Source organism: Portunus trituberculatus, chromosome 17, assembly GCF_017591435.1.
Source record: "Portunus trituberculatus isolate SZX2019 chromosome 17, ASM1759143v1, whole genome shotgun sequence".
In the NCBI taxonomy this organism is placed as follows: domain Eukaryota; kingdom Metazoa; phylum Arthropoda; class Malacostraca; order Decapoda; family Portunidae; genus Portunus; species Portunus trituberculatus.
In genome coordinates this window covers 3,460,734-3,488,178 of record NC_059271.1, presented here as the reverse complement: position 1 = coordinate 3,488,178, position 27,445 = coordinate 3,460,734, and the positions used below count along the sequence as shown (strand labels likewise).

Here is a 27,445-nt window from a genome sequence, read left to right as displayed (position 1 = left end):
ATTTACAATCTGACCCGATCCTTCGCTGTTATCACTGACCTTTCTACCCAGCGTCACCGGAGTTGCCAAGTGTCGCCCATAAAACGGGAAAACAGTTCAGTTACCTCTAAAATTAGGAGCTCTTGTGGAAACACTTGTGTGGTAAAAGATGCCAGATACTTCTACTCACCATCCGCCTCAAGAGAGCGCGAGACTTAAAATTACGCCGGAAAAATCTTGATTACTGGGACGAATCCCGTCACTTCGGACGTTCTGACGCAAACGTTTATATACGACCGCCGGAAGTTAAGGGTTAAATTACAGGCCAGTATCACTAACTAGTGTAATATGCAAGATGTGTGAAAAAGTAATAAAGAAGCAATGGATCGAGTTTCTTGAAGACAACAAAATATTATCAAATAGCCAATTTGGTTTTAGAAAAGGTCAGTCATGTGTGACAAATTTATTGAGTTTCTACTCTAGAATAGTTGATAAAGTACAAGAGAGAGAGGGATGGGTTGACTGTATTTATTTAGATCTAAAAAAGGCTTTTGATAAAGTGCCACATGAAAGATTACTATGGAAGTTAGAGGAGAAGGGTGGCTTAAAAGGAAGCACATTGAGATGGATGAAGAATTACTTAAGGGGGAGAGAAATAAGGACGATAGTTAAAGATATGAAGTCCAAGTGGAGAACAGTAGACAGCGGAGTGCCACAGGGGTCAGTATTGGCACCAATACTTTTTCTCGTATATATAAATGACATGCCAGAGGGAGTGAACAGCTACATAAATCTGTTTGTGGACGATGCGAAACTGTGCAGTCATTAAACAAAAAGAGGATTGTGAAATACTACAGGAAGACTTAAACAAGATCTGGAAATGGAGCAAAAAATGGGAGATGGAATTCAATGTGGACAAAAGCCATGTCATGGAAATGGGAAAAAGTGAAAGACGACCAGTGGGAATCTATAAGATGGGAGATGGAGTAGAACTAGAAAAAGTAAAAAAGGAAAAGGACTTGGGAGTGACAATGGAAGAAAATAATCAACCGGTTAGCCATATTGATAGAATTTTCAGAGAGACGTATAATTTGCTAAGGAATATTGGAGTAGCATTTCACTATATGGACAAGGAAATGATGAAGAAATTGATAAGTACTAAAATAAGACCTAGATTGGAATATGCAGGAGTTGTGTGGACTCCCCATAAAAGAAACACATAAGAAAATTAGAGAGACTACAAAAATGGCTACAAGAATGGTTCCAGAATTTAAAGGGATGGCATATGAGGAGAGACTAAAGGCAATGGATCTACCAACCTTGGAGCAGAGAAGAGAGAGGGATCTGATACAAGTTTATAAATTGATTAACGGAATGGATGAAGTGGATAATGAGAAACTGATCCTGAGAGAAGAATATGACTTTAGAAGCACAAGATCGCATAGTAAGAAACTAAGGAAGGGACGATGTCTGAGAGATGTTAAAAAATTTAGTTTCCCGCAAAGATGTGTTGAGACTTGGAACAGTTTGAGTGAGGAAGTGGTATCAGCAAAGAGTGTACATAGTTTTAAAGAAAAATTGGATAAGTGTAGATATGGAGACGGGACCACACGAGCATAAAGCCCAGGCCCTGTAAAACTACAACTAGGTAAATACAACTAGGTAAATACACACACGCGCACACATGCCTCCACGCCACCAGACGTTGCAAAGCAGCTCTCAGGGAAAGCACTTCAGCAGGCATTGAAGCCTGACCTAGACGTATGAAGAGGTGGGTAGAGGGCCATAGGGTTCTTCCGTCTCCAAAACAAATATGATTTGGATAGTATATAGAACGGAAAAATGGAGGGAGATCAATAATTGATCTGTTTTGTACATGTGTTCTAATATGTGAAGGCAAAAGATTTTATTTTAGTTTGAAAGATGGTACGTATTTTAGGGGTCAAAAGAGGGACTTTGGCAATGACCAAAGACTGATTGAGGCATTTTTTAGGCTATTTGTATGGTGTAAAGAACTCGTGCTTGGCGTAATTCACATTTGACGGTAGTTTCGCCAGAGAAATTAATTCACCAAGTGCGGGGCCTTATTGTATGTTTGGCCGCTCCACCCAGCTCCACCTCTCCCTCCATTTTTCTGTTCTATATGCTATCCAAATCTTATTTGTTTTGAAGACAGGAGAACCCTATGGCCCTCTACCCACCTCTTCATACATCTAGGTCAGGCTTCAATGCCTGCTGAAGTGCTTTCTAATATTTACTAATATTAAATAGAACTTTTGCATTAGAGTATTGAAAAGTTTGAGTATTTAGACATTCGAGTATTGAGTCTCCACTGTATAGTTATATATGGGTTAAGACAAGTGAAGAAAAGGAACCTGCAAAATTCAAGAGGGAGAAAGAATAGAAAAAGGTAGCAGAAGATGTGATAAGAAGTGTTCACAGAGGTGAGGACTGGGTGAGCAAAACTTAGAAAGTGCACAGACTAGGAAAATAGACAGAGGAAGGAAAAAGACCAATGAAAGTCAAATTCAGAGCACAAACTACAGCATCTGAGGTGATTCAGCATGTGTGGAGGCTGGACAAGACAGAATAAATCAAGAAAATTTGGATAAAATGGGACATGAATACGGAAGATAAAATAAATTATCTTATAAGAGAGGAAAAGGAAAAAATGAGAACAGGTTGCAGGAAGAGAAGTTCTACTGGAAGGTCAAAGACAAGACGATGAGGTATCTGATAAGGAGAGAATAAGAAGAATCAGTAATGTAAGTGGAAACAGTAAATGGTCAGTAGCATACACAAACATAAATGGTATAATACCAGTTACAGGAAGTTAATAATTACATTAAGATAAAGCAGCCAGACATCATGGGCATAACAGAAACAAAACTAAATGGGCCAACAAAAAATATAAATATTGGTGATGGAAATTATAATGTGGGGACTTCAACTGCAAATATGTATGCTGGGAAAACTGTATCACACAAGGAGGAGAATTGTGGGGATATACACAACTAAACTTAATAATGATTAACACTATGACACAGTGGACTAGGGAAACTACAAGAGTTAGAGGAAATGAAGAGGCATCAAGGTTCGACCTATTGTTTACAAAGAGATTGAAGTCATTGAAGAAATAAGTATCAGTGCCCTCTATGGAAAAGCAACCATCTATTAATTGAATTCAGCCTGACAGTGGCTCATAAGTAAATAAGAATGAACTTCACAAAAATGGAAGGTATAATTATGGGAAGGCAGACTTTGCAAAGTTAAGGGAATACTTTGCAGAAGCTGAGTGGAATCAACTACAGGTAACTCGATTTACGCATGTTCAATTTACGCTTTTTTGTTACAACGTGACCGAAAAAATATTATAATTAATTTAATTTACGCAATCGGTTTGCTTATAAGCGATTTGGCCCAATCGCATTTTCAAAGTGAGCGTCAGACGCAATTTCAAACTGCGCGCCAGAGTTCCACAGCTGGCCGATAGGTGGGAGCTCCACTCTTCTCATGCCTCATTTGCAGTCTGCCAGCACTAAGTACAGACGGAATCTCTTCAATCTGCCTATAATTCACTAAGATGGCCCCAAAACGTCCTTCATCTTCTTCTGCTTGTGGGGTTATTTTTGATAAGTGGATTTTTGATAAAGTGGTAAAGCTCAGAGGAAGACGGTGACTGACTGTAGTGTGAGTGGTGAAGGCAGTGATGCAGTGAGTGTTTGAGTATGTATTCTTTGTTTTGTTGTTTTCTCTTATTATTTTTTGCTTTCTCCTATTATTTCTTGCTTTTCCCTTTACTTTAAATACACTTTTAGTATTTAGAATTGTAAATAATAAAAACATGTTAATTTAGCCAAATAAATAGAGTATTTTGTACAATTTTTGGGGGGGCCACATCCCGCATCCCCCCCTATTATCTATTGTTTCTTATGAGAATTACATGTTTGTTTTACACGAATTTTGATATACCTCTTGGAACGCATCTATCGTGTAAATCGAGTTATCTGTATATACGTACAGCAAATAATGTACAAGGGAAGACGGATATATTTACGAATATTAAAAATGAAGGGATTAAAAGATATTTTCCCCAAAATCAGATTCAGTGAGGGGGAGAGAAAGGAAGACAGGTACAGCATAAGATGTAAATTAGCAAAAGTGAAAAAGGAAGCAGCATGGAATAGGAGAAAAAGAGGAGGACTTAATAATTGGGAAGAATTTAAGGTAGTAAGAAATGAATATGTCCAAACACTAAAAAGGAACAAAGGAACTATGAGAAAGACATAGTTGACAAATGCAAAAATGAGTCAAAACTCTTTTATAAGTATGTTAATGGGAAAATCAATAAAAAAAAAAAACACAGATTAAAAGTTGATAATGTCATATTATAAGAGGATGCAAGATCACAGGCAGAAATAATGAATAGGTGCTTTCAATTAGTGTTCACCAAAGAAAACAAGTGTGAAGGGACACAAACAGGTCACAGGAACAAAGAAACAAGAAAGATCCATGTACAAGTTGGAGAAATCAGGAAGATTATGAAAACCTTGGTTGTGAATAAGGCTGAAGGACCTGATGGGGTGTCAAATTGGATACTGAGGGAATGTCATGACCACCTGGCAGAGATATTAAATAACAACATAGTATGTTCTTTTACAGAAGGAAAAATCCTTATAGTTTGGAATAGGGCAAACATTACCAATTTTTAAGTGAGGTAACAAAGAAGGGCCACTGAATTACAGACCAGTGTCCCTAACAAACATGGTTGCAAAAATAACTGAAAAAAAAATAGTCCAAAAAGACAGATGGATGCAACAGCTAGAAGAGTCACATACAATAACTGGAAGACAATTTGGTTTGAGAAGAGGAAGATCTTGTGTCACAAACTTATTGAGATTCTACAGTAGAACAATAGATATAATTCAGGAGAGGGACGGATGGGCAGACTGTGTCTACCTGGATCTTAAAAAAATAAATAAAAAAAAAAAATTAAAATAAAAAAAAGCTTTTTGATAAAGTACGTCAAAGATTGCCATGGAAAATAAAAAATAAAGGTGGTTTACAAGGAAAAGTACAGGGTTGGATAACAGACTTCTTAAAGGACAGAGAAATGAGAACAGTGATAAAAGGTGAAGAATCAAAATGTGCAGAGTTGTAAATGGAGTTCCACAGGGAACGGGCCCCTGTAATGTTATTAGTGTATAGGGAGGCGGTGGCGTAGTGGATAAGGTGGTGAGCGTGGGATCGGGCAGACGTCCACGCGTAGGTTCGAATCCCACCACGTACAGCCTTAAAACACTTTGCCATTTGTCAAGTGGTTTAAAATTACCTACATGTTACCATGATACCCAGGTTCTAGGTGGTTACACCCAAGATGAGCTTGGGTGATGATATGGGCCTTAATATGGATACCACTATAAATAAAATTGCCTGCGCCAGTAATGGGCGGAAGCTGAACAGCGCTTCCCATACACTCTTCAAGTGTGCCTACAGGCGCTATAGGCCTTACCGTAAAAAAAAAAAAAAAAAAAAAATCAATGATATGGTTGATGAGGTGGACAGTTATATAACCTTATTTGCAGATGACGCAAAGTTACTGAAATGAGTGGAAAATTACATGGATTGTGAAATGCTACAAAAAGATTTGAACAAGATACATGAGTGGAGCAAGAAATGGGAAATGGAATTTAATGCAAAAAATTACTAAGTGATGGAACTAGGGAAAAGCAAAAGAAGACAGAAGAGATCTTGCACTATGGGAGGGTTAGAAATTCAGAAAACAGATGAGGAGAAAGATCTGGATATTACAATAAATGACAATTTATCACTGGATAAACATGTCAGCAACATAGTTGGAGAAGCATGAGTTACTAAGAAATATGAAATGGACATTTACTTGTATAGATGAAGAGATGATGAAGAAATTAATAGAATGCACTATTCAACCTAAACTATAATTAGAATATGCTGCACTTAAATGGTCACCACATAATAAGAAAAATATAAGGGGATAGAAAGGATTCAAAGAGCTGCAACCATAATGGTTCCAAGGTTGAGAGACCTAATGTATGAGGACAGATTAAAGATATTAAAACTTCCAACATTGCAACAGAGGAGAGAAAGAGGAGACCTAATTGCTATATACAGGGCATGGAAGGGGATGGACACAGTTGACAAAGATGGCCTATTGGTGTGGGTCTCAAGAAATACAAGGGGACACGGCATGAAATTGAAAAAGACCACATGTAGAAGCGACATTAAGAAATATAGCTTTCCAAACAGAAGCATAGAAATAACAACAACAAGTTAGATGAAACAGTAGTTCAAGCAAGAAATAATCATGACTTTAAGGCTAAAGTGGATGACTACAGGTATGAAGACAGGACAGCAAGAAGATATAGCTCTTTTCCTGTAAAACACAACTAGATACATACAGTGTATATATATATATATATATATATATATATATATATATATATATATATATATATATATATATATATATATATATATATATATATATATATATATATATATATATATATATATATATATATATATACTGTTCTAGATACTTCTGAACTGCATTGTTATTTATCTCATGCAGATCATACAAGCAAGCCTTAAAATATTTACACAATAACTATCAAACATGAAAAATTGTAAAGGATGCAGTCTAAACAAATGACAGTTATATGCAAATCCTGACTGTTACCCATAAGAAGAAACTAAGATCATACAATGCAAAAAATAAAAAAAAATGATAGTGAGCAAAATTAATAAGTTGCAGCTAATGAAAAACATTCTAACACAAATTGCATCTAATATAAGGGGTCAGTTTGTTTCCAAGTCACACTTTGAGGGAGGGGACTGCCATATACAGGGAAGATCCAAATATGTCTAACTTAACTTTTGTATGTAGTGATGTGAGTTTAGTGAATAGTGTAGGCTACAACTGTCACTTGACCACTTGACAAAAATTTGGTCTATATTTCAATCAAATGAAAACATATTTACTTTAACAGAAGCACCAAGTAAATGTATAATAAAAGTACTGAAGCAGCCTAAAGATACTGGTGTGGGGATGTCTTTTCTACTAATGTTGGAAATTATTATTATTAAAGATTTTATTCTGAATGATGAAAGTTATCTCTATTTGCTGTTGAGTAATCAAGAGTGTACAGTTGAAACTTTCAAGCAAGATGGTGTGACATGTTACAGAAGTGAGCTAGTGAAGAAATTATTATAGATTTCCACTAAAGAAGATTTGCAGATGTGAACAGTCCCAAATTAAAAGAGAAAATGTGTGGATTCCAATGGATAGTAAACTGCACGAGAAAGACATAAGATCCATAAGAAAACTCAAGGTGGATCTCCTGGATACATGGCACAGCTTACCTGAGGATCTCACATGCCCTGGCCAATACTTTCCCACAAAGGCTATACTAATTGATTAACATGAAGGGCAACCCTACAAAATATTAGTTGGTAGAAAGCATTTATGAAGATTTTCTAGCCATAATTTTATGGAAAAGTATAGTCTTGCTATGAAAATCAATTCATTCATTGCAGTGACAGAACTGTTTTGCCTTTCATCATAGAGTCAGATCATAGCTAACAGGTTCAGTTTCACTAATAGCCTGCATTAGATATAAATCATGTCAGGATTTTAATGAAAGCAATGGCAGAAAATGACAATTCCAACCTAGCTAACAAAGGATCCCAAAAATTAAAGTGTATGTGTATGAAACAATCTCTCTCTCTCTCTCTCTCTCATCCTAATAGTGTAACAGAGATATAGCATTTTTTTTTATCTTCTCCCTTGTCAGGTTACAGAATATCATGATCACAATGATGTACTGTGCATTTAGAAGTCATAATTACATTCAGCTTTAATTAGATTGGAGAGAGAGAGAGAGAGAGAGAGAGAGAGAGAGAGAGAGAGAGAGAGAGAGAGAGAGAGAGAGAGAGAGAGAGATTGTTTCATACACACGCATCCTAATAGTGTAACAAATATATAATTTTTGCTCTTCTCCTTTGTCAAGCTACAAAATATCATGATCAGTTCTCTCATTAGATTGGCAAAAAGCATATCTGGCTAAGATCTGGCAACTGCTGACATCTCCCAAACCATGCCACTGAGAGGTAAGTGACAGGATGTCTATACTATGGTAATGCCACTTAAGAGAGATCAGAGGATAAAATTTCATGGTTATAAAACTGTTTCCTCATTAGTTAGTTTTATTTTTCTTCTCTTTCTACATTTTCAAGAACACAACAGCCCCTAGGTATCCAGGTTTCCATTAGTACCATCAAGTCCACGCACTCTCCAGAGATTTTCATATATGAAGTCATATGGAGATGAATCTTATAAATTAAGTCCACACACTCTCAGGATATTTTCATATATATCAAGAAGTCATATGGAGATGAATTTTCTAAATCAAGATGTATGATACAATGTCATAGTTCAGCACAATAAACGGCACGATCATAGTAGTGATATTTAGCCCCTTACCTCTCAGCAGCACAGTTTGGGGGGATGCCAGCAGTCACCAGATCTTAACCAGATATACATCTTTTCCAATCTAGCGAAAGAACTCTACCCAACCTCTCTCTCTTGAAATTTTCTTTACAACATCGTGACCATAATATCCTGTAGCCTGATAAGGGAGAAGAGCAAAAACGATATCTCTGTTACACTATCAGGCAGTGTGTGTGTGTCTGTGAAACAATCTCTCTCTCTCCAATCTAATTGTAGCTGACTGTAATCATGACTTCTAAATGCACAGTATAGCATCATGATCATGATATTATGTAGCCCAACAAAGGAGAAGACCAAAACGGCTATATCTCTGTTACGCTATTAGGACGAGAGAGAGAGAGAGAGAGAGAGAGAGAGAGAGAGAGAGAGAGAGAGAGAGAGAGAGTGTTCCACAGATTAGCAAGTGTATATCTGGCTAAGGTCTGGCGACTGCTGGCATCCCCAAACCAAGCAGGCTGAGGTAAGTGACGGGATGTCTATATTATGGTAGTGCCTAATAAACAGCTCCTACACAAAAATACATTCTTTTTGTCTACATACTAATGCGAGTTACGAATTGGCAGTCCCATTATAAAGTAATCAATCTTCAGTTCCTTCATAATGTTGCAGATGAAGGCACCAAACATCTTCCCACACTGATCCACACCCCCGCACGTCCCTGCTACACAAGACAACCTGGGACACTCCTTAAACTCATTATACCTACATAGCAAGACTACAAGCACCATGACTGTGTAACTTTGGACATATTTATAGTATAAGCGTGTCTCGTCACTCAAAGGCACCTATGTGGGTCTTTTAAATGCCCCAGGTGAAGGAGACAGGTTGGGATCTCACCTTGTAAACATCGCCGTAGGTGCCACTGCCAATCCTTTGTATCAATTCATATTCGTCCTGGGGGTTGCGGCGGCTTATATCAGAGGACAGGGCCGCCGCCGCCGCCCCGCCGCCGCCTGCCATCATGCCACCCCACGCCCACTTTACTCCTTCACAGACTCTCACTATATATTGTGTTCAGCTGACGACCTTCGCTACGATCCTTCTTCAATTGACTGTTCCTGTCCGGGAACGAACCATACGGGGGGTGGGAGAAGGAGGGCAGGTACTCGGAACGAACCAAAGGAGCAGTGGCTGTCGGAACGCGGAACGGACCACAGACAGAAGGGTCGAAACTGACATGTAGTGCTGAATTAAGTTCACACAAAATTCATAACTTAGACCATATTTGATTAGAAAATAATTAGAATAAATAATAAGGCCCTCTCTCTCTCTCTCTCTCTCTCTCTCTCTCTCTCTCTCTCTCTCTCTCTCTCTCTCTCTCTCTCTCTCTCCTTACTTCAGTGTATGTTAATTCTTAATAGTTTTAAACATCTTATATAAACATATAAGAGTTTACCTCATAAGCTTAAGATCACAAATATTGCTTTGTCACTAATTCGGCTCTACGTTGTAACGTTGCATGGCTTATATCACATGAAAGGTATTAGGAATCCTTGAGTCACTCCTAGTGCCACAGTCTTCCACATGTAGTTTAAGACGTTTTCTTTCTAAGGACTCATAGAAGTACTATATAGCTCCTGGTCTTCGTTTTTTTTTTTTTTTTTTTTTTGTAGTAAGATACATTCCAGATACATTGTATACTCTGGTTTAATATTTGATACATTAAAAAATAGGTATATATAGTTTTGTCATAATCTGGTTAAGACATTCCGCATCAAAATAATGCCATGATTGGTCAAATATGAGTGGCGAAATTAAATTATCTTCTTAAAGGCGGGTTCACACGTACCAATTCACGACTGAAATTTATGCCGGTAGAGTTTCCGACTGAAAATCGGTGCCTAGCGACTGCAGAAACCAATCGCAAAACGAGACCAACATGATTGATTGATTGATAACTTTATTGTTGTATACAACAAGGGAGGTTGATCGTCGTGACGTCAAGGAGTAAGCTTTGAAAATGTGGTCTCCAAGTATACAGAAGAAGATGTTAGAGTTGGTGAGAGAAAAAAAAAACACATCTGGGACCCCAGAAATTTATTATACAATAAATGAAAAAAAAAAAAAATTGCGCATATCGTCGTCCGACGAAATAGCTGCTACTTTACAAAAACTGTTTTCCTCAAAGCAGGCTGCTGTTGGAGGTGTTGATTGAAGACTTGTCAGGATTGATTGATTGATTGATTGATAACTTCATTGTTGTAGCAGTGTATACAACAAGGGAGAAGGTCGGCTCATGCCGATCTTGTCAGGATTGAATTTAATCGCAATTGTGTGCATGTAATCTTAAAGATTAACAATTTTCTTATGAGAAATGTAAGCTAATTTAGTGTGGTAGACACTTCTTTCTTTCCTTCTACTTAGCCAGGGATTATCCACAGGCTTGTCAAACAATGTCGAAATAGACACATTCGCCAAACATGCGATGATGCCCTGTATTCGCTTGACAACGCATGAGCACGCCCAGGAGCCCCTGCAGGTAGTACATATAGGGATCCCAAGTGTGTGTGTATTTTTTTAGTAATTGTATTGTACGTGTGTGTGTGATTCACCTCGGTCGTGTGCTGGTCACCCAGCCAGTCTTCCCCATTACGGAGCGAGCTCAAAGCTCATAGATCGATCTTCGGGTAGGACTGTGACCACATAACATACTCCACACACCGGGAAAGCGAGGCCACAACCCCTCGAATTACATCCCGTACCTATTTACTACTAGGTGAACAGGGGCCACACATTAAGAGACTTGCCCATTTGCCTCGCCGCTTACCAAGATTCAAACCCGGCCCTCTCGATTGAAAGTCGAGCGTGCTAACTACTACACTACGCGGTGTGTGTGTGTGTGTGTGTGTGTGTGTATTTAACTAGTTGTATTGTACAAGGTTCGAGCGGGACTCATAGTGTCCTGTCTCCATATCTCCATTTATCTTGTTTTTCTTTAGAGATCCAGTTTTTCTTTAAAGTGTGTGTGTGTGTGTGTGTAATGAGAGAGAGAGAGAGAGAGAGAGAGAGAGAACACACACACACACACACACACACACCTTAATAGGAGCCTACAAAAAGAAAAAAAAAAAAAGAAAGGATGGGATTGAGGACAGTAGAAATTAGATTGGGTGAAAACAAACTGAAGGAATTACAAAGTGCATGGAAACAAGAACAGAAAGAAGAAAAAGTTAAATTTTCAAAGGTAGAAAAGAGACAAATTTAGGAGAAAAAAAATAAAAGACGCTGTTATACAAGTAATTAAGGTGAAAGAAGACTTAGTGAGATACAGTGAAGAAGAGGAAATGTTTCGTGGTTTTTGGGATGAAGAGGAAAAAAATCCAAACAAGTTATTGAGAGAGCGTGAAAAGAGAGGATTGGCCAAAACTATTATCAGACAGGTCCAGGACAGCACACAGGAGCTGGAACAGAAGGTGGAGGATGTGATTAGGTTAGGAAGAATTAGTGAAGGGGTATAGGAGACCAATAAAAGTGAAAATGAGATCGCAGCTGGCGGTGAGGGAAATTATGACAAGGAAAGGGAAGCTGGCCGATGATACTGAACAAAAAGATATATGGATAAAAAGAGATATGAACCTAGAGGAGAGGGAAAAGGAGAGTGCTAAGAAATGAAGCTGAGAAAAAAAACGAGAAAAGGACGGAAATCGAGAAAAAAAAAAAAAAAACATTCTTCTGGAGGGTCCTAGATGAGACTAAATAAGAAGAAGTGGTATCTACGGAAGAGGAAGTCGTGGAGAAGGCAAGAAATTAAGATTGACTTACATTAATATGGATGGGTTGTTATCCAGCGTGTTGGAAGTTAGGGATTATTTGAAAGAAAAAAAGCCAGATGTAATCTGCATCGTTGAAACAACGTAAGAGCGGAGATCCATGTTAACTTTAAGGAGGAGGGATATTATAGCTGGAGAAGAGACAGGAAGGGTAAAGTGGGAGGAGTGCTAATAATGGTTCGTGATAATATATGTGTGTGGGATATGCAATATGGTGAGGGCAAGGTGGAAGTAATGGGAGTAACAATCAAAACGGAGTAATAGAAAATAAAAGAAAAATCATCGTTACATATGTGCCACCTAAGACAAATACATGGGGAACTGAGGAACATAAAGATGTGCAAAGAGAGGTGATTAAATGCTTAGATGATATGATAATAAGAGGTGGATACTTGTCTGGAAGGTTGTGTCGAGTTGATAGACGGAGAAATTGAGTTTTTGAGGCATTGAACGCAACCAAGTTTTCTCTGCCTCAATCAGAAATCTTAGAAAAATCACAAGTCAGGAGTTATGTGGCGTCCCTGCGTGATCTGATGACTTCCTGAAGGGTTGGTCGTCTCTGGAAGGACGTGGAAAGATGCACACACTGCATCACACGACAGGGCTTTTTTGGTCTTTTTTTTTACGGTAAGGTCTATGCAGCGCCTGTAGGCACACTTGAAGAGTGTATGGGAAGCGCTGTTCAGCTTCCGCCCATTAGTGGCGCAGGCAATTTTATTTGTAGTAGTACCCATATTAGGGCCCATATCACCGCCCAAGTGAGTGTAACCACCTAGAACCTGGGTATCATGGTGATATGTAGGTAACTTTAAACCACTCGACAAATGGCAAAGTGTTTTAAGGCTGTACGTGGTGGGATTCGAACCTACGCGTGGACGCAGGGCCGTTTCTAGGCACAGGCGACACAGGCGGTCGCCTGGGGCGCCATTTGCTGGGGGCGCCAAATTGGCATCCAAAATTAATATTGTTACGCGGGGTACGATAATGTGCTGTAGGCGGAGAGGCGGAGCTGGGCGAGCGGGAACGGCGAGTTGAAGGCGGGGGATTGTTTTGGTTTTGCCCTGGGACGCTGGTGGTAATTCCTGCACTCTGGTGTCTTCCTACTGTCTTGGGCTCGCCTGGAGGGCTGCGCCTAGCCTGTGGGAGGCTGTAGCTCAGTGGAGAGCTGTGGATCTGACGGGGAAGTGCTTACAGTACGGACAGTGTGAGAGTGCTGGAGGGAGTGACGGCGGAGCTGGCTGGCTGACGCGGACACGTACTGCCGGTTACCTGAGTGCCTCTACTCACCTGTGACTGTGGCATCTGCAGAGAGAAGCTTCTCTAAACTTAAGCTCATTAAAACATATTTAAGGTCTACTATGTCACAGGAGCGCCTAAATGGGCTGGCAATAATTAGTATTAATAGAGAAATATCCAAACAGATTTCGTATGATGACACTATAGATGATTTTGCTGCAAGGAAGTCAAGAAGAATCAGGTTTTAAATATGAAAAGAAGTGAAGGAAAGTTTTATTTAATAGTTTTAGCATAGACCTCAACATTTATACATTGAGTTCTTTGGTTTTAGATTGGCAAGATTACCTTTTCAGTTTACCTTAGGTAGGATTTGCAATAAAAATGTATAATGAACCTATGTGCAATTCTGAACTTGGCTAAAGAATGTTCAAATATAGTGCTCCGAGATTATTTAATGAGCTTCCAAATAATGTTAAGTGTAGTGATAATATTGTTACTTTAAAGAAGAGGCTAAAAACTTTTATTTTTATGGATTGCTATGATTTAGATGAGATGTGTATTAATGAACACTATGCCTTATAAGAAATAGAAGATTTATGGAAATGCTTTATAACATGAAAATGTGATACATGCTGTGAACTGATGGAAATGTTTTATAACATGAAACTGTGATACATGCTGTGAATTGATGGAAATGCTTTATAACATGAAACTGTGATACATGCTTTGAATTGATTTAATGTATGTGGCTCTGTAGAGTGTAGATCACAAAAAATCCTTGTCGAAAAAGCCAAAAATAAGCCAATCAAGATAAAAGATAATAAGATAATGGTGTTATTCTATTAAAATTTACAAAAATAATTAGTATACTTTTGAGTCTATATATACTTTTCCTTATTGTGTATGCATATACGTGAAGATGATTTATTAATAAAGTATATTGTTTTTGTTGTGGAACTTGTGATGCTAGTTGTGTTCGAAATTGTTTAGGTTATTATTTCCAGCCCGGAGGGGGGGGAGGGCGCCATAACGAATTCTTGCCTGGGGCGCCTGATGAACTAGAAACGGCCCTGCGTGGACGTCTGCCCGATCTCACGCTCACCACCTTAGCCACTATAAAATGAGGCTCAGATTAGGCTATTAATACTTTTGCGAAGTCAGTGTTTCTCCTGGTGTGTGTTGTGTGCTGCACCAAGGGGACACACTGCGTCATCATGTCACGGAATGTCCTTTCATTTCTAAATTTAGGCCGCAAGGTCAACATGACGTATCCTCATTAACCATCTAGACCAGCGTTTCTTAACCTGGGGTGCTAGCACCCTCATGGGGTGCTGAAATCAATTTCAGGGGGTGCTGAGAAAGGTCACATAATGTGGCGGTAAAAGGTAAAAGGAATACGTTTGGGCAAACGTATCTTTATCGCATATTTTAAAATTCAATACCGGGGTACACTTTAACGTGATTTTCATAATATGTGTTGTAGCATAGTGATATAAAACACTTGATTTGTACGAGCGTTCCACTATTTAATATTTAATTAGTAATACAAGCTTTTTATATTACCAGAGTACACGTTCGGTACGTGTACACCAGACGGCAAGACGTCCCCGCTTCCTCGCCACCACGGCAGAGCCCAGTGTATGTTACCAGTGTACACGTTCGGTACGGTGTTAGCCAATGGTGGAGGGTGCTGGACTGCTTAGGCCTGACCAAAAGGGGTGCTGAGGTCGAAAAAGGTTAAGAAACACTGATCTAGACTCAGACACTCTCATGGTCAGGGGACTGGATGGCATAGTTGATTAAAGTGGCTCGTGTTCGAATCCTTGCCAAACCTATTTGCCCAGTGGGAGATGTAGCGTTCTCCAGTTAGCCTAGCGGTGCCTAATGGAATAATTTCCATTTTTCAGCCACTCTCAGGGATATTCTCAAGCAATATCCTACATTTGCTCCCAGACTGCAGGATATTTATGCAATAAGGTGTGCAATATCTGTATTTATTTGTTTACTTATATCCTTGTAATGTATACTATTTATTTTATTTTGATACTTTACCACCCACCCCCTGAATCTCTAGGGGGTTGGTGGCAAGGTCCATCCTCCTCACTTGTTGTATTTCATTATCAATGGAACAATAAACGTATCAATCTATCAATCATTTCAGGCGTCTCAGAAGTATTCTTTTTCCTCACCAACTTTAACATCTTCTTCTCAAAGCTTACTCCGTGACATCACGGCATAAATAAAGTCGCAAATCAATTATGTTGCCAATACTCCTAGGGAAATTTAATGCGCAATCTACTCCAATCTTTATGTCGCAGATTTATCACTCATAATTGTCCTATTATATTGATTTTGGTTGTGTGTTGTGAAACGATCGAAGGTTTGATTTGATTTGATTTGATAAGTTTATTGTTGAAAAAAAAAAAAAGTACAGCAAAGGAGATGGGAGGAGCCTGCCACCCATTCCCCAAACAAGTGTTCATGGAAAACTAATGTATTGCAGTACAAAAATAAATAACCTTAAGTATATTTACATTATTTACAAAGGTGGAACAAAAAGTGGGAAATCCTTGAGGATGGCAGGGATGATGTCATTGTTGAAGAACCAGCTTATCATTGGTGGCAGGTCCCAGTTCCCCTGTGGGCGGAAATGCACCAACAAGGGACACTCCATGACATAGTGGGCAAGTGTGTGCCCTGCAGGACTGTGGCACAGCTTACAGGGCACTGGTGATCAGAGTTGCCACTCCTTGTTTTTTCCTAATAGATCTAGTATTTTTATCTTCGACCTTGTAGTCTTGTAGATTTTTCCTAAAAATCCAACAAATCTTGTAGTTTTCATTCAAAGGAAAAAATGCGATAATGTTTCATGTTTTTTGCTTACTAATTACGTCTACCTAAGTATACCCTTATATGAATCTCATACTCCTCGTTTTTTCTAATGAAGAACAGTGAGACGCGTCTCGTTCGCGTTCAGTAGTCAGTAAGGGAGTCCCTCGTAGCAAGTACCGGACGAGAGCTGAACTGGGTTCTTATTCCAACTTCCCTCAGTTTGGTGAAGATCGTGGTCTTAAACAGGCATAGTGATAAGTGACAACAATGAGTGAGTCTCCTACAGCAAGCTCCAGTGGAGATAAAACTCCGCCGAAAAAGAAACAGAAGTTGTGGTACAGCCAGTCATTTAATCAGGACTGGTTAACTGACCCTGAATTAAAAGACTGGATCAAGCCAGACCCCAAAGATAAGAATGTTGTTCATTGTGTAGTCTGTGAATCCAAGCTAAAGAATCCTAACAAAGCTGGTTTGTTAAGCCACAAAGTTACCTCAAAGCATATAAAAAACTATGAATCAAAGAAAAAGTGTGTGAATATTCAGCATTTCTTAAAGAAATCAGTGGAAGACCCGAAAGATAAAGTTAACAATGCAGAATTATTGTTGTGTGGATATATGGCAGAACATGGAATAGCATTTTCCCAGGCAGACCATTTGGTTGAGTTAATGAAAAAGATGTTTCCTGACTGTGAAACTGCCAAGAAAATGACTATGAAAAAACAAAAGTCTCATATGTCATGCAGTATGGATTAGCGTGGGAAGAACGGGAAGAAGTTACGGAGATGTGCAAGAAAAACAAATTTTCGTTGATGATCGACGAAAGCACAGACGTATCAGTGTCACAGATACTTGCTGTCATGGTAAGATATTACGACAAGAACAAGTGGAAAGTGACAGATGCATTGTTAGACATCTTGGAGGTTGAAGATGCCAGTGCAGAGGGCTTATACAAAGTTGTAAAAAAATTGTTTCAAAGCAAAGACATACCACTTACAAACATAATTGGTTTTGCCAGCGACAATTGTTCAACTATGATGGGTTCACGTAGTGGCTTTCAGGCACGGTTGAAGGGAGATGTACCATCCGTGTTTATCCTTGGCTGTGTCTGCCATTCATTTGCATTGTGTGCAAGCCATGCATGTTCCATAAAATATTCGCGTACTGTGAGAAAAAAAAAATCTAGTTGTTTTTCGGTCAATGTAGTCTTTTTTGGAGGGACAATCTTGTGTTTTCTGAAATTCTAGAGTGGCAACACTGCTGGTGATTTGCATTCATTTGAATCGGTTCAGAGACGTCTCGATGAAGCCCTCGATGGTGTGCAGGAGTTCAACAATAAATCTATCAATCAATCAATCGGTTCAGAGACAGCTAGTGAACTAAGAAAATCGAACGATGATTTTGCTGATCTTTGCTACGAGACTGCTTGATCTTGATCTCGATACATGCATGCATGCAGTATTGATCTTGATCTTGATATTGATTCTACAGGTGTCCCAGAATTTCTCCTGAGGCAGGCCTTAGTATCGGCAGCTCCTGTAGGGGATAGAAAGAAAAAATGGCGGCAAAAACCTAAACCAGACACCATCCTTCATACTATTAATCCCTGCATCTGGCACTCCACATTCTTTCCAGGAACTCCTTGACAGCTTCTATCATCCTTTCACTCGATCGTGTCTCCACACAGTCCCAGCAGCAACACCATCCATTCCCTTCCTGTCTTCTCCACACTGGCATCCCCCCAATTCCCTCAGCACCACTTGCATCATCTCATTCCTGTCTCTGGCATACTTCACACACGGAGCCTTGTTGCCATAGGGGCAGTAGCACTAGTCTTCACTATGGACATGTCTCCCAGAGCTGTGCTTACACCTACGGGAGACATACTGCATCACATGACAGGATGGCAATGAGGCTCAGATTAGGCTACAAATACTTTTGGAAAGTCAGTGCTTCTCCTGGTGTGTGCTGTGTGCTGTGTGCTGCACCAAGGGGACACACTCTGCGTCACTATATCATGGAATGTCCTCTCATTGCTAAATTTAGGCCACCAGGTCAGTGACTTGTACAGCCTCATTGACCATCTCCTAGCTAGACTCTGCCACCCTCAAGGAAATACTCAGGGAATATCCTCAGTTTGCTCCCAGACTGTAGGATGTCTTAGGCAATAAGGTGTGCAATATGTGTATTTATTTATTGAAATACTTGTATTCTTGCTGTGTTTACTATCCAGAGTTATTTTTGTGATACTTTAACCTTAAGTCCTTGCCCAGGGGATGGGTGGCAAGGCCCATCCTCCTCCTTTGTTGTAATTATTTATTAATTCAACAATAAACGTATCAATCAACCAATCAATCCAGTATCACATGCTCCACCGTCTCGTCCTCTTCCGCGTCACACGTCTGGCACACTTTGCTGCGGAACTCTGACCATCTGTAACTCCTTGCATTCACATTCATGAACTGTGCCCTAGCTCGGAAGAGAAGGTCACCCCCCAGACTGCCATCATACCACTTTTCATACATTGGGGCCTCTTTCTCCCTGTGCCACTCCAGAGTACTCTTTTGTTCCATCCTATTCCTCCATTCGCTCAGTCTAATACACTTCACCCTTCTGTCTATCTCTCTCTTCCACTTCCTTACATCCCAGTCTGGGCCCTCTCCATTTCTAACAATCATGTTCCAGTCACTCTCAACATACTTCCCCTCAACTCGCTGAAATGCCGAACTAGTTTCCAGACCACTCTTCACTACCATCCTGACACACTTCTTCCCCCACCTGCTATTCCTAACATTCTATACAAACACCTTCTTAACTATTCTTGCATCATTCATTCTTTCTATCCTACCCTTGAATCTCAACGTTGCCTTCACATGGCTCTCTTTGAAGGTACTCCATCCCATGTCTCCCCTTAATGCCTCTATTGCTGCAGACCCTGGTGCATTTAAAGCCATTCTGGCTACTCTGTTCTGTCCTATTTCTAACTTCTCTAATTCACTTTCATTCCACGTCATCACATCCATACCGTACATGATGCTTGGAACAGCCATGCTCTTCCAAACTTCTCGCAGCACATCATACTTGCTGGCTCTCATCCTTAGTCGACCCACCCACTGGTTCACCAAACTCATCTTTTCATTTTTTGCTTTCACACAGCCATATGGACTCATCCACATCTCCAGATACTTGTATTCATCAGCCTGTTGCACCTCATTTTCTCCCAGTCTCCACACCAAGTTTTTTTCGTCATCTGACCTATTCACAAACATCCCCTTGCTCTTCTCACTGCTGAATCTCACCCCAAAGTCTCTTCTATAGCCACCTACAATATCCAGGAGACTTTGGAGCTCCTCTGCTGATTCACTCATGACTATACCACATCATCTGCATATAAGAGCACACATACCCTATCATCCCCCACCTTTACTCCTGTACTCATCCTTCTCATTCTGGCAGCCAATTCCTCTGTATATTAACTGAAGAGGGTTGGTGACAAAATACAACCCTGCCTGACTCCTCTCTTCAGCTCTCCTATCCACACGGAAACCATTCTGTTCTTCACCCAGCACTCCAGTTTATTCAATCCATTTACACAATCTCTCATTCAGCACCCCACTCAACACTTTACCTACTGTATTTACTAGTGCAATGGTCCTGTAGTTTTTCAACTCATCTTTACTCTTGTATCCTCCCTTATGCAACAGAGTCACCCTACATTCATTCCACAATCTTGGCACTCTCTCTTCCTCCCACACCTGGTTAAAGAGCTCAGTCATCCTATCAATCACAACTTCTCCGTTATTGTACATCTCATATGGAATCTCATCTGGCCCTGCTGCCTTACCATTCTTTTGCCTTTTCACACATTTCTTCACTTCCTCTCTGCTGATTCTTTCATTCAATTCATCCGCATTCTTTCTCTCCAGTGTCACACACCCTTCTTTCACATCAAGTACCTCACCTACACCTCCAATCTCTTCCCAGAACTCTTTGATCACCTTTCTCATCTCTTCCTTATCTGTCACCACTGTCCCATTCACCTTGAGGCTCTCCACATTTTCACGGTCAGACATCCCCTCACCCCTCAGGAATCTATACCATTCTTTGCCACCTTCTACGCCTTTCTCTGAGAGACTGAATCACGCTTCTCTCACACCTACCCTTGGCATTCATTATCTTCCGCTTCGTCTCTCGCTGCTGCCTCACATATGCTGTCCATGCATTCTGGTAATCACTTTCTGCCTCTTCACTCTCATGCCTCCTCTTTCTCAGCTGTCTACACACCCTCTCTCTCTCTCTCTCTCCTGGCATCCCTAACCTCATCGTTCCACCATGGCTTACATGTATGCTTTCTGGCACTCGTTCTCACATATCCTATCTGGCTGGCAGCTGCGTTCCTCACATTCTCAACATATCTATCATTCAATTCACCCACATCATTCAAGCTTTCATCTTCCCAGCATCTCTCACTCAGGTCTACCTGGAAATTCTCCCATCCTGCATCTCTTAGCCTCCACCTTCTCCTCTTAGCTTTTGTATTCCTATTCTGTCTCCCATTCAACTTACACTCCAACACCAGCATGTTATGGTCCGAGACAATGTCAATCGTTCCATCCTCGTCAATCCACATGCGGTCCACCATCTCACGCATTCTCCTATTCACTAACATATAATCAATCGCAGACTCCTGGTTCCTCGCACACCAAGTCACTCGTCCTTCAGCCAGGGTCTCATTCAGGTTCTCCAACTCCATCTCATTTACAAAGCCGTCAAGCATTTCTCCATTCCTGTTCATTTGCTCGCCTAGTATACCTACATGTGCATTCATATCTCCCATAACAATCACTCTCTCTCAGCACATTCTCCCACGATCTTCCTTAGAATACCATACTTCCTGCTGGTCTCTTTCACTGCTCTCTCACTCTCTACTGTCATGTACACTACAATCACCACCAAACTTTCACACTTCCTATGCTCACCTGTGCACTCTACCTTCACTGCTAGAATATCCTCACTCATGGCACAGCTTCCTGCATCTAGTTTTTCTACTCTAAAATTCCTTTCCTTCCTATACATGAAAGCTACTCCTCCTCCTACTCTGTCCTGAACCTTCCGTCCCTTTCCAATCATCACATACTCACTACCATCAACTTGCATGCACATCATCCCTCAGGTGTGTCTCAGTCATTCCGACTAAGTCAAAATGCCACTTTTCGAGCTCCTTAGACACGTCCTCAAATTTCCCAGTGCCCCATCCTCTCACATTCACACACCCAATCTTCATGCATCCTGACATCCCGTGGGTACCTCCTCTTCCTTTCACATTCCCACACTCTTTTCCCGCAGGTTCCTTTTCTCTCGGTAGGCTGCTCTCTTTAATGCTTCTGTCCTCCTTTTCTCATAAAAACACCCGCTTAAGGCCGGTCTTCTTCGTGTTTATATGATAATGGTATGGAAGGTCATGAATGGTTTGTGTCCTCACTTGAGCTGTCTGTTTGAAAGATCGGATTATGATGGAACTATATTGGTCATAGTAAAAAGAAAAAAAAAAAAATATGTCCACACTTCTAAACAGATGTCCTAGCTCGCTTTGATCTTCTATTCGTTTTATCACTTCGGAACTCTCTTCTCAAGGAGACTATTTCATCCATTATACTGTTCATGCTCTCAAACGTCATACTGAAAAAAAAAAAAAAAAATCTTGGTCTACATAAGCCTATATGAGTTCTGCTATAGTTGTTTCTTTTCTGTACCTAGGTGTTTGTTCATTTGCCATAACCCAAACACAGGATTTTTTTTTTTTTTTGTGTGTGTGTGTGTTTGTGTGTGTGTTTTACTGTTTGATCTGCTGCAGTCTCTGACGAGACAGCCAGACGTTACCCTACGGAACGAGCTCAGAGCTCATTATTTCCGATCTTCGGATAGGTCTGAGACCAGGCACACACCACACACACCGGGACAACAAGGTCACAACTCCTCGATTTACATCCCGTACCTACTCACTGCTAGGTGAACAGGGGCTACACGTGAAAGGAGACATACCCAAATATCTCCACCCGGCCGGGGAATCGAACCCCGGCCCTCTGGCTTGTGAAGCCAGCGCTCTAACCACTGAGCTACCGAGTGTGTGTGTGTGCATTTTGGTTGGAAGATGCATCATGCATCTGTGATCGACTGGTGACGCAGAACATCGATCCTCATCAAGGTGAGAAACTGCATCAGACTGATAGAAGTGGCTACAATTGTAGCCACTTCCATCAGTCTGATCTTTTTTTAAAAAAAAAAGGATCATTGCCAGACGGAAGTGGAGGGAGAAGAGACAATTAACTGGACGAAGGAAAAACATGCAAGAATGAATGAAGAATATAGGCAAGATTTGGACAACAGCTGCCATGACGTGTAGGATCTAGACAGCTCACCAGTGGAGGCTCACTAAAAGGTAAAGGAGGTGGATTACAAGGTGATGGAGTGCTTTAAATAAAACTTTGAAAACAAGCAGTCAGACGCACTAAGGTGCCGTATGTAACATAAAGTAGGACTATATATAGTAGTTATGCGGTTTTGGGTCACCATGACACTTTTAATATATAATCACAGATAGGGAAAAAATAAATCATAGTTGTGTTGTCTGACATTGTGAAGGTGCGAGCAAGGTAAAGAAAATATACTCTACCTTGGGTGCGAGGGAAGCCAGGCGAGTTGGCGCAACGAGTGATTGAAAATAGTTGGTCGAATGAAACGATCATGGTGAAAAAAAAAAAAAACTGTAAATAAAGAAACAGTAAATATAATCTTATACCTGGCAATAATAAGGTTAATTTTATAGCAAGCTTACTTATTATAGCCATTAAGAAATCACAGTTGTCAATTTATAGGTAGCCTACTTGTATGTAATGATTTGAATATATCTACTCTATTTTTTTAATAGTTTGAACATATCTGGCAGTACTTGAAATGAAGATACTTAAGGATTGTGCAAAGCCTTCCTTCACAATCACTTCTCTCCTCAGTCCTCACTTGTGTAACCTTTTGTGAAGGATGAAGGTGGTCATATTTGGCGCCACGGGGAACACTGGCCTGTGCTGTACCCAGGCTGCTCTCAAACTTGGTAAGTAGGTACTTGTGTTTATTTGAAAATGCAAAATGATAAAGATAAAATCGATATGCCCCTTGTAGATTTTCTTAATTTTGTCAATTTTGCATCTGCTACCGCGCGCCATCCCGGCCCTGAGTCCCGTGACCCCGTCTTATCTTTTGGTGATCCTCCTGTGGCATAGGTAACCACATCAGACAGACTTCACTTATACACTTGTATTCCATTATATAACATATTTGAGTGAAATGAAAAATATAATGAATGCAGACACCGTGCCAGTAGGTAGTGTTTGCGTAGTGACTGGTTTCCGACTCTGGGCCTCAGCCGGACTGTGCTTGTGTGAGAGCCAAGTGGTGAAGTTGTGCCCGGATCCCACGATAATTACAAGTGCTGCAATCCATTTTCTAAACACGACAAACCTTAAATTATAGGATTACCAACCAGCATCAGCAGTTTGATAGCCTGTGCATAATTAGCTTATTCGTACAGCCAATCAATCCATCCTCCGGTCTCACCGGCTCCGTGTTTCTTTTATGTTTATCTCTTATAAGTGATAGCGATCACTCTCGCCCATTTGCATTATCCATTCATTCGCATTTTTTTTCTTTTAATTCTCTTGTATCATAATCTTGATTGTTCCTCTCAAACCATTCTACATCACTACTTAGGAGTGAAGGTAGCAGTTCTGTAGATCAGTGTACACTTCATGATTGCTTTATTCTTTAATTTTCTCAAATCAGCAGCTATTCTTTTCAAAATAATGTACATAACTTGACCCTTGAGAAATCCCTTGTTCTATTTGTTGTGGTTTTGAGGAACCCATGCATGTTGTGGTGCCTGCTCATTGCCCATTTAGTTATACCTAATTATTTCAAGTAGTAGGATACCTCATGTGAATTAATCTAGTAAGTTTGGAAACAAAAGGTGAAAAACAAACAATTTGTTAAGATTTTATGTGTGGTTACACAAAGATTAAATTCATGGATAATATGTAGACAATCTTAGCCTCTTCTCCAGAAGTTAATACTTACATATCTGATAGAATTAAGGTTGCAGATGATCATGCAATATATGTATAAAACTTCTAGAAACTTGCTAAAACACTAAAAAGCAAAGTATATGATTAGTAAATATTAAGAAGTCATATGATCTTGATGTTGTCATTGTTGTTAATGGCTGCAAGGATCCTCTGCTGAGGCCTGCTAAGATGCCCCATGAGGTGCTCATAAGCAAGACAGCTGCCTTGTCTTGCTGGCATCCCTACATAACTTAATCTTATCTACATGATGCTTTTTATGACACTACCATAGTATAGACATCCCGTCACCTACCTCTCTCAGCTGCGTGGGCTGGGGGTTGCCAGCAGTCGCTAGATATCAGCCAGATGTATACTGTTACCAATATAGTGAAAACTCTCTCTCTCTCTCTCTCTCTCTCTCTCTCTCTCTCTCTCTCTCTCTCTCTCTGTTACAGTATTAGAAAGTGTGGTGTGTGTATATGATAGAATCTCTCTTTCTCTTTCTTAATATTTTCTCTTTACAATTCAACTAATATTAATGAAATAATTACCTCTCTCTCTCTCTCTCTCTCTCTCTCTCTCTCTCTCTCTCTCTCTCTCTCTCTCTCTCTCAATATTTTCTAAGGGGAGAGGTTGGGGTGAGAGTTCTTTGCTTTATTGGTAACATTGTACATCTGGCAATCCCCAACCATGCCAGTTGCGAGTTAGATGATGGGATGTCTATACTGTGATAGTGCCCATTTTATTTGGTTAGGTTTTAGTTAGGCTAGGATAGGTTAGGTTAGTTGTTGCACTTCATAAAAAATTATCAGGATATTAAGCAGAAATAGCTTTTATGATCACACACCACCACTAAAAGAAACTAAATATCTAGGGTTACCATACATCTTGGATTAGTTGGGACAGTCCAGATTTTGTACCACTGTCCTGGTTGTCATGGCCAGTTTGTAAATTTGTCCAGATAATTTTTATTTTATTATATGAAAAAACAAAGGAATCAAATGGCATTTTCTATATATATAAACTAGATCCATAAGAAAAGATGTTTTATCATAAAATTGCATTATCTTTTCTTACTAAAAATTAAATGCTTATACAGGATACATATAGCAGTGTGTAATGTGAATGCGGCCTCATAATTAAAGATTGTCCCAATTTCCATGTAGAAAATTATAATAATCCTAACTAAGATCCAAGTAAACACTTTCAGCTTTCATTGATGTACTCAGGATCAGAGATATGTAATAACATGCAATGCCATACCAAAAAAAACAGCAAGTCTACTGCCTTTTAAAAACAAATTGAAGACTCATATGATATCTTGATATTACCCATACACTACAAGTGTTTTGAATTTTCAGGTGAATAGAAGGACCAGATAACTGAACAATGATGCATAACGTGGCACAAAACATGCTACGTGCAGCAAGGTCAAGTTTGCGTCAGACTGCATGGCATAGGGTATCAGCACGAGGACTTTGCTCATCTAGTCCTGATATTGTAATCGAGAAGCTCTCAGGTGACTGCGAAGGGATAGCAGTGTTTGGTCTCAACCGTCCACAAGCTAAAAATTCTATAAGTAAGAATTTACTGAAGGAGTTCAAGGAAGGCATTGACAGTGTCCGTCATGATCGCAGTGTAAGGGTGGTGCTCCTACGTTCCTTGGTGCCTGGGGTGTTCTGTGCTGGGGCAGACCTAAAGGAACGTGCAAAAATGAAACCAGAAGAAGTTGGCCCATTTGTTACCAAGGCACGTGCATGCATTTCTGACCTTGAAAATCTGCCCATGCCGGTGATTGTGGCTCTGGATGGAGTAGCTTTGGGAGGAGGACTAGAGATTGCCTTGGCCTGTGATCTACGAGTGGCTGCTACTACTACAAAAATGGGCCTTGTAGAAACCAAGTTAGCCATTATTCCAGGAGCTGGAGGAACTCAGAGGCTTCCACGTGTTGTAGGAAGTGCAAAGGCCAAAGAGTTAATTTTTACTGCTGCCATTGTTAATGGTGAGGAAGGTGAAGAGATTGGTTTGGTAAATTATGTTGTTCCACAGAATGATGCTGGAGATGCAGCCTATCTTAGATCTCTTGAGGTGGCCAAGAAAATAATTCCCAATGGGCCCATTGGAGTGAAAATGGCAAAAGTTGCCATATCACGTGGTATGGAAGTTGATCTTTCCACTGGCTTGTCCATTGAAGAAGCTTGTTATGCACAGGTGATACCCACCAAAGATAGGATTGAAGGACTTACAGCCTTCAAGGAAAAGAGAACCCCTAATTACAAAGGAGAATAAGAAACCAAACAAGATGTAAACATTTTTTTTGTAATTTTCCCATTACTCAGTTGTGTTATTGATTAGGGTATATATATATATATATATATATATATATATATATATATATATATATATATATATATATATATATATATATATATATATACACACACACACACACACACACACACACACACACACACACACACACACACACACACACACACCAACCAAACTTACACTGCCAACCTTAGAACACAGAAGAGAATGAAGAGAATTAATAACAATGTATAAAATAGTAAATGGCAAAGATAGGCAAGGAAGACCTGGTGTTGGTGACAGAAGCAGCTAGAAGGACAAGAGGACATGTAAAGAAGATTAGGATGAGGGAGTGTGTGATGGATATTGGAAAATACAGTTTTCCACATAGAATGGTGGAAAAGTGGAATGCATTGAGTGAAGAAGTTGTTACAGCACATAATGTGCATAGCTTTAAAGAAAAACTAGATAGATGGAGACATGGAGACAGGACACTATGACCCCTGCTCAAACCCTATACAATACAACTAGGTAAACGCACACACACACACATATACTTTTCCTGGTATATATAAATGACATGCCAGAGGGAGTAAACAGTTATATTAATTTGTTTGCGGATGATGCGAAGTTGTGTAGGTGTGTGAAGAGTGAAGAAG

At 39.9% G+C, this 27,445-nt stretch overlaps 2 protein-coding genes across 9 annotated transcripts in view; one reads left to right on the top strand and one right to left on the bottom strand.

Moving 5' to 3' along the window:
* Positions 1 to 9,616, bottom strand: part of LOC123505172 (mitogen-activated protein kinase kinase kinase kinase 3-like) — a 190,945-nt gene extending 181,329 nt beyond the window's left edge. The window contains exon 1 of the mRNA XM_045256333.1: positions 9,365 to 9,616. Within this exon, the coding sequence (XP_045112268.1) occupies positions 9,365 to 9,490 (126 nt within the window). The 5' untranslated portion in view covers positions 9,491 to 9,616. The remainder of the gene's footprint in view (positions 1 to 9,364) is intronic.
* Positions 9,617 to 15,175: 5,559 nt separating this feature from the next.
* The window catches only part of LOC123505110 (methylglutaconyl-CoA hydratase, mitochondrial-like), a 35,350-nt gene continuing 23,080 nt past the window's right edge, over positions 15,176 to 27,445 (top strand). The window contains exons 1-4 of one of the 8 annotated variants that reach the window (XM_045256169.1): positions 16,288 to 16,561; positions 22,649 to 22,801; positions 23,373 to 23,470; positions 25,838 to 26,865. In XM_045256169.1, coding sequence (XP_045112104.1) covers positions 25,866 to 26,765 — 900 coding nt within the window. In that variant the 5' untranslated portion in view covers positions 16,288 to 16,561; positions 22,649 to 22,801; positions 23,373 to 23,470; positions 25,838 to 25,865 and the 3' untranslated portion in view covers positions 26,766 to 26,865. Of the gene's footprint in view, positions 15,511 to 16,287; positions 16,637 to 22,648; positions 22,802 to 23,372; positions 23,640 to 23,736; positions 23,846 to 25,837; positions 26,909 to 27,445 lie in introns of those variants that run through there. The other 7 variants (XM_045256170.1, XM_045256168.1, XM_045256175.1 and 4 more) reach the window with 7 other exon arrangements.